Source organism: Amblyomma mixtum, chromosome 1 (assembly GCF_055824585.1).
Source record: "Amblyomma mixtum isolate Tamu chromosome 1, ASM5582458v1, whole genome shotgun sequence".
In the NCBI taxonomy this organism is placed as follows: domain Eukaryota; kingdom Metazoa; phylum Arthropoda; class Arachnida; order Ixodida; family Ixodidae; genus Amblyomma; species Amblyomma mixtum.
This window is the reverse complement of record NC_143012.1, coordinates 315,678,996-315,689,718: the sequence shown is the minus strand read 5'-3', so window position 1 is coordinate 315,689,718 and position 10,723 is coordinate 315,678,996. Positions and strand designations below refer to the sequence as shown.

At 50.1% G+C, this 10,723-nt stretch overlaps 1 protein-coding gene across 2 annotated transcripts in view; it reads left to right on the top strand.

Annotated features, from left to right (window-relative positions):
* Positions 1-285: 285 nt before the first annotated feature.
* GABA-B-R3 (gamma-aminobutyric acid type B receptor subunit 3) overlaps positions 286-10,723 on the top strand; it is a 186,479-nt gene continuing 176,041 nt past the window's right edge. For both annotated transcript variants that reach the window (XM_089567047.1, XM_089567046.1), the window contains exon 1: positions 286-4,108. In XM_089567047.1, coding sequence (XP_089423173.1) covers positions 3,602-4,108 — 507 coding nt within the window. In that variant the 5' untranslated portion in view covers positions 286-3,601. The remainder of the gene's footprint in view (positions 4,109-10,723) is intronic.

Below are 10,723 nucleotides of genomic sequence, written 5' to 3'. Positions count from 1 at the left end.
GACGCTAGAGAAGCTGACGCGAGCGTAGGAGCGTCTCCGAGTAGCGCACGTCCCGCTTCTAAAAAGGCGTCGAAGTCGAGGGGAATCCGTGAGGGGAAGAGCTCCAGGTGCGTCGTCCTGGACCGCGCCGCCAACGGGCCGCATAGCTTCGGCGGGCGCTGCCGACGCGGCGCTGGATTCGCAAGGAAGACATCGCGCCCCCTTCCTCTTTCCCAACCTCCTCTCCCATCGCGCGCGCGCTTCTCCTATCGCGCGCCACGCCACGCGCGCACACGCAAACCGGCGGCGGCCGCGAACGACGAGTGATCCACGCGCGTCCCAACACGCGAGGAGCCGGCGGCCAGGTGCGCCCAGGCAGTGCACGTGCTTCGTGTGGCACACTGTCTCAGCAGTCGACTGCGGAGCACCGGAACTCTTCCCGGACTTCGCAGCAGTGATTCATCCCAGCCTTTTACTTAACGTCGCGTATTTGAAACTTCAGCGGTGCGAAGACGACGGGAAGCAATGCCTGCTCGCTTCAGCCTCGCGTCCCCGTGCTTGTGTTGTGTGCAGTTGGAGTCCCCACCAACACCTCCGTGTCGACATCTCGTCCCCTTCAGTGATCCGCAGTTGTGCGCGACCTCGTGAACTCGTCTTCCCGTGTGTGAGTGTGTGTGCGCGAGTATGCGTGCACGAGCTGTGCCCGCTGGTTGTCTGCTGTGATCTGTTGTTTTTAATGCGGTGCTCTGCACGCGTAACATCGTGACTTCGTGCGGCGCGAGTGTTCGTTTTTAGGGCCGCTTTCAGCGTGAGGCTCACGACTTGACACGAGGAAGCACGCTTTCCAAGACGTCGTGGCCTTGTTCCTTTTGTGTTTGTTTGCTTTTTTGTGCCGGCGATTCAGTGGCGACGCGTTTAGCGTGAGCAGTGCGTGAATTCATCGCGCGGCCGAGTAACACCGTTTGCGGTTCCTGATCATCTTTGTACAAGTCGGCTCGGTGGGCTTACCCAGGGAAGTGGCTGTAACAAGTGTCTTCTTTCGGGCCGCTTGCTTTGCAACGTGCTCGTGGGCTGAGGAAGTTACAAAAGAAGGACAGTAGTGTGCTCTTAATTGCCTCATTCAACGAAATATAGAGTGTCAAAGGTCCCCAAGTAGCTTTTTACTTGGAAAAGTTGATCCAAGAGGTCTTAGTGAGTCTATTTGACCACAGCTAAAAGATTAATGTACTGAGGTTTGTCCGCTGGGTTCCTCAGACACTTTTGGTATTTTCCGAGGTTTTCGCTTAGATCTGTTTCAATACTTTCGAGTGTAACGTTCTGTAATTCACTTGCGGTGCTTTTACGTTAGAGACTTCGTGTACGACTACAGAGAGCAGGGTAGTGGGACGAAGATTTGAGCACATCTTTCAAAATCATTGCCACATGCAGAAAGTGCTTGCAACAAATTACCGTGAGCTTCAGAGAATTTGAGAGGTTATTGCGTTTAGAAATCGAATTCTTGCATTGGCTACTGCAAGAAGTCAATCGTTTCTTGTCTCACGTATATGTCTAGAATAGCGTATAAACGCCGTCTGATTTTCTGCAGTCATCATACAGACCATCGCTTTCCCTATGCAGCAAGTTTTTAACTTGAAAAGGTACATTCCAACTGCCTCTACACGCAGTCTGTTTCCATTATATCCACTCGCCGTCGAGGCAACGAAAAGTTTTTCCCTGAGCTGTGTCAGTTTTTTTATGCAAGATAATTCTGTTGACATTGCTGCTAGTCAAATGTAATGTGATGAAACGAACACAGGGGCAAGGTATAGCTTCCAGCGGCACGTTTGCTTAGTAAGATAATGTTTTTTGCTGATTATTCATTTTAAGGATGTTCTCTGACGTTGTTTGGAGATATTTGTCTAAATATTGCTTGAATTTTGAAGAACTGGGCGCTTAAGTTGTATGCCTCATTCGATTTGCAAAGTTTAAAGCAACATTGCCCCGTTCACTTTGATTCGTTACGAAACTCGAAGGATCTCCGGCGTAGTCGTTCCTTGCAATTCGCTTGAGCAACACGGTCTTCGCCAACTGGTTTACCACACTGGCACTGTGTGCGCTGCCCGCAACACCACTGCGTTTACCGGTTGCTAAACTCGACCTCAAGCCACATCTTCTTTTTCTGGAGGAAAGGGATCTGCACCGTCGAGCAAGCGGCCGTGACTGGAATTCACACTGACCGCCGCTGGCGTCGCACGCTCGGGTTCCATCAACCGGAACAACCGTGCCGTGACCAACGGACGTTGTGATGATTCCAAATGCGGGCAACGGCACCGGGGTCCTTCCTTGACCGATCAAGCTTTTGCCGCTTGCACGAAACTCACGCGAGCTCGGAGGCTTACCAAACATCGTCGTGCTTTCACGGCCTGCAGGCGGAAGTTCGTCAATAGATCCTCGTGACCTCTGTGTGTCATTTCGAGTTGGTCCTCTCCATTATGACGAACGCGCCGCGGGGCTTTCGCTTTGAGCTACTTTTAACTTTAGCCCTTTAGTGTGTTTAGCTGCTAATAGAAACTACATGATAGGAAAGGAAATCCTTCCCAGGTGCGAATAACCATCTCTTAGCGCATGTTTTTTTTTTTTCTGTGTAAATGTCAGATGTTCGCAAGTTAATGATAGCAATGCCGCGCTGACCTCCTCAGGACCTCTGCACTTATCTTCCTTACCAGAGTGTTAACGTTCGTGATACAATGGCGGACCAACATATGAATTTCTTCGGTTGCTGAATAGCTGTGATATTCTCCCTAAGACCGCAGACAAAAACTGTAAAATGAGTGTTGGACTCAGAAATGATTAGTGCGAGCCTGAAAACTGAGTACTTGTGCACACAGTCTACTGTAGAAATAGTGTCACAGTGCATACCCTGGTACTGAACATTTTTTTTTTTTTTTGCACGAAATTCGCTGTCAATTGTATCCCTACAATGTAAGGGCACGAACCGTTTAGCGCGCTCTCCGAAATCAATTTTCACATCGCCCAAGGCCTGTAGTTCATCTGCGCACAATTCCCTCCGTGCGCTGGTTCCATTTTGTTCGACCTGTATTATTTTTGATGACGGACGCACTTTGTTAAAGAAGCTGTCCCGGGGGGAAACGGTAGTCTGACGGAGCCGTGTTGTCTCACAAAATATTAGCCGTACGGATAAAGGCGAGACCCGCGTCGCGCCTCTTGTTTTCTCACGGACTCTTGACTCTTTACGGAGAGACGTCGCGGCGCTCTGTTTTGACGAAGCGGTCAACGGCTAATCATACTCGGCGAAAGGCGAGCCAAGCAAGCTGCCAAGAGTGCTCGGGCTTCGGGGGAACAGAAAATTGAGCGCTCAGCCCAAACACAGCGGCCGACGATGATCGACCAGAGACGGCGGCAGTGTCGCAAGACATGTCGTCGAACTCTCCGGGAAGGCGTTGTCGACGATGAGCGGATGCGAAGAGCGTGACGCCCGTATCTCGACGTTCAGCCTCCTCGGCCATCGCAGCGCCTGGCACAGAGAGCTGTTGTTCGAGTGTTCGCACGTGTGTCCATCTGCCGCTGTGGTCGTCGGTGGTGGGATGCTCGCCTCACGTGGCCTCCCACCAGGTCAGACTCCATGGTGGTGACGTCGAGGCGTCTGTTGCTGTACAGCGCCCTCCTCGTGTGCTGTCTCCCGCTGGTGCGGCCGCTAGAAGACGGGCCGGTCAACTACGACGTCGGCGGCAACGAGACGTCGGGCTGGGACGTCTTCTACAACGACTCGGCGCTCGTGTTCAGCATCAACGACGCCGCCAACGTCAGTGGCGTCGGGGAAGTCGACCGGTCTTCGTCGGACGATGAGGATGAAACGGTGGTGCGATACGACTTGCTTCCCTTGCGCAATGACTCGGCACCGCTGTTGGAGTACCGCGAACCGTTCGAGCCGTCGCCCTCGCCTACGGCGCTGGAGTACGACGTTCGCGAGACGCTCTACCTGCTGGGCCTGTTCGAACTCACGGGGAGCTGCGAGGCGGCCAAGGGCGGCCGCGCCGAGCGGGCCGCAGCGCGACTGGCCGTCCGACACGTCAACGAGAGACGCGTGGTTCCCGGATACCGCCTCGAGCTGTACGACAACGACACCAGGGTAAGTGGGTACTCGGTCGCTGCCTGCTTTTTACCTTTCTGCAGGTGCTTGAGATCTAGACAACTTACGTTCGAGTTGCGCCTGGTTCGCGTTCCGATTCTGTTCAGGATGGGAGCTTGTTTTCAGCATGCGTAAAGTTTCTGGTTAGATCCTGAGGGTGCCCTCTTTACGTTTTTCTCTACTGTTTCACGTTGCAGCTCATAAAATCCTGAACGAAAATGCACTAAAGCAGTCAAATTAATTGCTTACAAAAGTACGTTAAACATAGCAGAAAATGTCGATAATATGTAGTTTTCTACTACAATAGATTTCATCGCGTCGAATTTTAGGCACACATCCACATACGGTACCTTGAGCTAGTGGCCTGATGATAACTCCAACTCATATGGTTACAGGGTCGATGTAAAGTGGTAAGGCACGGAGCAAAGCGTAGTCTGAATTCCCGCCTAAAACAGAACATGCCTGCTCGGTAGCTCCTATCAACTTATACTGGTAGTCGTGAGTGTGTGTGAAGTACAGAGCATCATCTAATACGACGGGTATAGTGCGTGCCAGTGTTTCTCATCCGTCTTTTGGCAAGTAAGACTGCACTTTTTCTCACGCCTGTTTTCATAACAAGCGCAAAGACGCGATAGGAAGCGAGGGTGTCCCATGATTTCAAGGCCGTCTGTGCCAGCTCTCCAGGAAGCGTTCCCACTCTCTGTTCCATTCTTGCTGCTCGCGTAGAGCAATTATGTAGATATAAGAAATTAGCGACTCATGTCCTCCGGGAGGGAATAAAGAGATGACTTGCAGCTTATTATGGCCGCCTCCTTAATAATCGGCAGCGAGCGTAAGCTTTTCCGAACAGTCGGCTCTGCTTGCGCTGGTGGCATCTTATAGCAGAAATAGGTCCATAGTAACTGCAGTTACTGTGGGTGAGCCTTAAGGGGGCGTGGTAAGTAGGCTGTTTCACAAGTGCTCGTTAAAGCTCAGAGTGACGGCATTTGAAGACGTAGCCTGCTTTCCCAAGCCATGTACTCTGGAAAGCCGAGCTCCAGGCCGAGGAATAAACTTGTGCCCATACGAAGAAACCGGTGGGTCGCTGGACGCCAGTGGGAATCGAACATACTACCTTTCTAAGCTGAGGCGGGTACTCTATCTCGAGGCCATGGCTGCGGAATTTTTCGGAGTTTTTAGTCGAAAAGAAATGGGGTTCAGCGTTGTTTCTCATGTAAAATTTCTCGCCTAGTGGTGGCACCGCCCCTTACGCATACCCTTTAAATTCACGCTGGCCTTTACATTGGGTTTCAAGTGAACAACAGCTAAAAAAAAAATTAACTCCACTTATACTATACTGAAGGTTTCATACAACGACGAAATTCGCAGGTTACCTTCAAGAGAACCATTTTGTTTAAATTTGCAGTCATCGATCGTAGATTCGTCATCTAAACGGTTCCGGAGGATGGCACAAATTCTTTAATTCGGGTGGCTTCCATTGTAGCTTGTTGTCTACACTGTAGCCAACGCATGCAGACAAGTCTCTACGCAAGGGAGTCAAGTGCGCTGTGAATGCAGTCGGTGGCCATGACCTTCACCGCCGTCGCGTAATAGCTACGGCAAGAACGTCCCTTCTCCGCTACGCTCGATTATAGGTTGCAGGAAGCAACGAAACAGCACATTTCAACCAGCTGATCTCTATCATCAGCGCCTGGAAGTACGGGTGCTGGCATGCTGTTTTGTGTTAAATGTTGATGGCACAGTCAGGAAAACTGCAGGGTCGTAGTAAACATCCCTCGAAGAACTGGTAGACACGCTCTTCGTTTTCTCACAGGAACTGCTCAGGAGGCAACTACCACAACGTCGTCAGTTGGTTCCTGATGTCGCGTTCCATTATTCAGAAAATTCGAGGACATTCTTTTTGGTAGTGCAATGATAGCATCCCGCAGCATAAAGGGCATAGGTCAGTTTGGTATCCAGTGTTTATTACCACGTATAAAATGCGTGCATGTGTGACCTGTAATTAGATCGCGGCAACATTCTGAGTGCAAACGCTTGTTGTTTGTCAGCTCAGCTCATTGCTCTGATTAATAATTTAACTTATATAATTGCACAGATGGTTACACAGCATGCCTGCAGTACTCGTTTGCTAAGCCTGTTTACAGGCATCGAAAAATGTTTTGTGCATTTTATTCAATCAATTAGCGCATGCTATTGTGCTATGAACTGCAGAGATACGGCAGCCCTCTGAAAATGACGCCAGCGTGCGCCAGCAGCAATGCATGCCGGCCGTAGTTGGGCGGACGTGGAAGCAGATTCAATTAAGCAAATCAAAATTTTGTGCATTGTTTGACGTAGTGCCAAGTTAGTAACATTCGGGTACCATATGCACTTGACGATGCCTTCAGTTCAGTTGAAGACACTGTCTATTGCATGTAATAGCATATGAGATGGCCCTTGAAGAAAGTATTCTAGATGACTACGTCATTTTTACGGCGCTTGTAGAATGATAAGGTTCTTTTATAGGGTTTAAAGTCACAAAGCGACTCAGGCTATGAGAGACGCCGTAGTGGAGGGCTCCGGAAATTTCGACCACCTGGGGTTCTTTAACGTGCACTGACATCGCACAGTACACGGGCCTCTAGAATTTCTCCTCCAAAGAAATTCAGCCGCCGCGGCCGGGATCGAACCCGCGTCTTTCGGGTCAGCAGCCGAGCACCATAACCACTGAGCCACCGCGGCGGCTGTAGAATGATAAGTAGAGCGCAGTGTGTATGTGTGAATTATAGTTGAATGTGTGCACGTGACTGCTTGCGCGTATAGTGCACACAGTGCGTATGCATGCACAGCCTTTTTCAAGTTTAGAGAGCAGAAGGGTTCGCTTCTAGGCCCCCTAGTGGGCTCCTGTAGCATCCGGGGAAGTCTTATGCTTTGGAGGGGGCAGGACTAGAGTTCCTCCTACCTTCAGAAGATTTGGAATTCTGGGAATGCACAAAAAGCCGCTCGGCGTGGCACAGAATCAAGCCTCCCTGGGCTCTGAAGTTTTGACGAAGGCTGTACCACCAGCGTCAAATGACGCACGAAAAGGGCATGCGACATAAGAGCGCAAATTTTCTGATAGCTCTTTGAACTTACAACTGTGACACTGTGCAGAAAAAGTTTGCCTCGATAGCTTTAGCTTCTCTGTATAGCTATCGCCAGTGTGAACACTCAGAAGCCAACAAAAACCAAGAAATGAGCTTACTATTACACATTAGCATGTTTGTGAGCAAATAGACCTTACTATCAAACACCGTATCTCGAACTACGGACTAATTATTGAGTGGAAATTTTGTGTGAAACTGCTCCTAAAATGCTAACTTTTTTTAAGGGCAGGTGGAATTAACATTGGCAAGTTATCATCAAGTGCATTGAAGCAGTTGTTTTTGTAATGGTATACTTTTTCTCCACGTTTGTAAAAATACTCGCATGCCTAAATAATAACACTGCACGCATGATCCGTTTGTTGATGATCCAGCTATTAACAATGCGTTTTGCGTATGTGCTACTGAGTGCGCATCTGAATGATTGTGGACTTCTTTTCATTTAATTGTAGAGGTGATTATTGCTTTTTTCACATTAATTGCTTTTCTGAACAAATTTATGCTGATGCTGTGCTCTTGAAAAGGATATGGGGACCAGTCAAGCTGCATAAAATCAGCTTTTTCTCCAATCTCCTCATGTGCCACGCATGAAAAGAAACTCCTCAAACTGAAATTTAAAACAAAAAATATTAGCCATTGAATAGGGAATGCAGACAGAGGCCTTCAAACGCTTTGAAACAGCGCTCATCATGCCTCCGCAGGAAAACTCAACTGTGTTAGTACTCAGCATATAGGAACTAAGGTCTTCTCGTTATGCTAATCGAGTTTCAGTCATTCGGTTCGCGTTTCATTTCATGCTAATAGCACACATCTGTCAGATATGGAGCGATAGCGGCACACAGCTTTCTAACGTCTGAGCAAAAGCTTTGCGGGAAACAGATGACCCATGAATTTTTTTTACTGCTGATGAAAATACAGCTTGACAGTGCTTACGCGTACATGGCAGGCTTTATTCACTAAGCGCTTCATTTTATCCATTTCCCTTCAGCACATTGCTTAAAACTTGGCTGAGCACAGCTATCAAGCGTATAACCTTACGGAAGCGCTTCTTTCTATCTATACCCTGTTGAGACGCGGGGTCTCAGTTGCCGTCGGGACGCGGGGCCGCTGTCGCCGACCAGCCGGAGCAATGAAGAGACGGGGGGTTAAGGAGCAGCGTGAAAAAAAAGGTATATGTATTTACATATTTACAAGTAGCGAGAAGCACGATACATGGCACGATGTATCTCAACAGGAAAAAGACACAGACACAGGAGACGGGAGCCCTTAAATAGAGTCGCCACAGACTCCCGCCCCTTTTCATCCAGTCAGGAGCGTCCTGTTGGCTGATTGGCTGGCAAGGCTTGAACGCCAACCCGGGTAGCGTTCCCGTAGCTGTCCGGCCCGAACGCACAACGCACTCCACGATGACGACGCGCAGGCTCGGAGACGCCGGCTTGGACGCCGTCCTTGGGGAGCGTCTCTGTAGCTCACCGGCCGAACGCGCAACACTGGGAGCGTTCCGGTGTTAGAAATTCACGTTCACAACAGCTCGCCCCCGCCCGGAAAATCGTGCACAAAGGGAAGAGGTCCGCAGCCACTTCTCGAAGTGCCCAGGTCGGGGCTTAGTCTTTGTCCGCCGGCCGTCATCTGCTCGCCAACCGGTCTCTTCAGGTCTGGAAGAGAGGTGGTCTGGACCGGACACAACCGCAGCCAGCAAATGCCCTTCCATCTCCCCAGAGATCTGCCAGGCTTCTATACTACCAATACTTTCGCTGACAGGCGACAGGTTCAATCGCGAGTGCACCGTCGCATCACAGACTATTTTCTTCGCGAGTAGAAAAAAAGAAGACTACAAAACAGCAAAAGAAAGTAGCAGCCCGTCCAAATCCCTTCTATACCTTTCTGTTTTCAGAAGCATCGGCTTAAGCCATCTGCGTTGGCGTTTGCCTTTCCTTTTTTGTACTGAACCTCGAACCTGAATTGCTGCAGAGCAAGGCTCCAGCGCAGGAGGCGACCATTTTTGCCCGACATGCGTTCTAGAAAGGTTAGAGGACAGTGGTCCGTTTGTACGATGAACTTCGTACCAGACACGTAGCAGGCAAGTTTTTGTATCGCCCACACCAGGCACGCGCATTCCTTTTCAGAAGCGCTGTATGCTTCTTCCCTGGCAGTGAGCTTCCTGCTTACATAAATGATATGGTGTTCGTTCCCTTGATCATCGGTCTGGCAAAGCACAGCACCCATTCCCCTGTTGCTCGCGTCACACTGGATTATGAACTGTTTTGTATAATCCGGGGACTTTAACATGGGATCCTTCCTCAGGGATTCCTTTAGAATTAGAAAGGACTTTTCTTTCACGTAGTTCCAGGCGACGCGCTCTGGTTCAGTTTTGCGCAAAGCGTTGGTGAGAGCGCTAGCGATGTCCGAGTACCGCGGGATGTATTGCGGGTAGTACCCTACAAGACTGAGAAAGGCTCTCACATCATCCTTTGTTTTCGGTGGAGGGCACGTTGAAATGGCGAGCAGCCTTACCTCAGAGCTACGCATGTCTGTCTCCCTGCGATTGTCTCTCCATTTTCTACGGGAGGAACAAGACGAGAACGATTTGCTTTCTCTTGCTGTCTTGTCCCTTTCCTTACGCCTTGCGCGCCAGACGCGACTTTCCATTTCGCGTGCGTAACGCTTCGGGTGGAACCGTCCTTTCTTTTTCTTTGTTCGTGGTGGCAAGTGACACCTTTCAGAAGTGTTTATTTTCTTGCGCACTCTTCCTTTTCGCTCGGTGTGAGGTTCGCACCTATCCGGTCTTTTGATTTTGCGTCTACTAAATGGAGCTATCTTAGCTCGGGGCTTTCTATCGCGATACCTATGCTTGTCCTGATAGCGACAAAACAACAGCCCCTTTCTTTTTAGCAGCGTGACACTCTTCAGCCGCGCCCTGCGCGGTCGCAGACCGACAGTAGCTTTAGCAAAACCGAAGGTCTTAAGTGCGCGTTGACCCCTGCGAGCTCCAGACGCCGCGCAACAATGATTCGTACCGCCCTCGGCCGCGCGTCTCCGACACCTGAGCAGTACTTTAAAAGTTGAATGCGAAGGGGGAAAGATCGAATACGAAAAAAATGCCAGGGTGCCTTCCTTTCTCAGTTCCTGAACACCCTTCCTTTCCTTTTTTTCCCAGGCGCGCGTTCTGCTGCGTTCTTTCACGCGGTGGCAGTGCGCGCTTGTTAGTGGCCCACTGCGCGTTCCACTCCTCGTGCAAAAACTTCTGCAGTGTCGCCACAATGGGGCAGGTGGCATTCGCGTTCTTTGAAACCATCTAGTCAATTTGGCCTGCGTGCGGTGCCTATCGCATCTGGAGTGCCGTGGTGAAAGTCTTGCATGATTACATTGTCGACGTGCCTTCACCCTTATGACGTTTTTGGCCCGTCCTTTGTCCTTTCTCTGTGGGCTACCCCTTGGCTTGGCTCTCCTTGCGCGAGGCCGCTTTCCGGAAACTGCTCTAGATGTTCTTTCT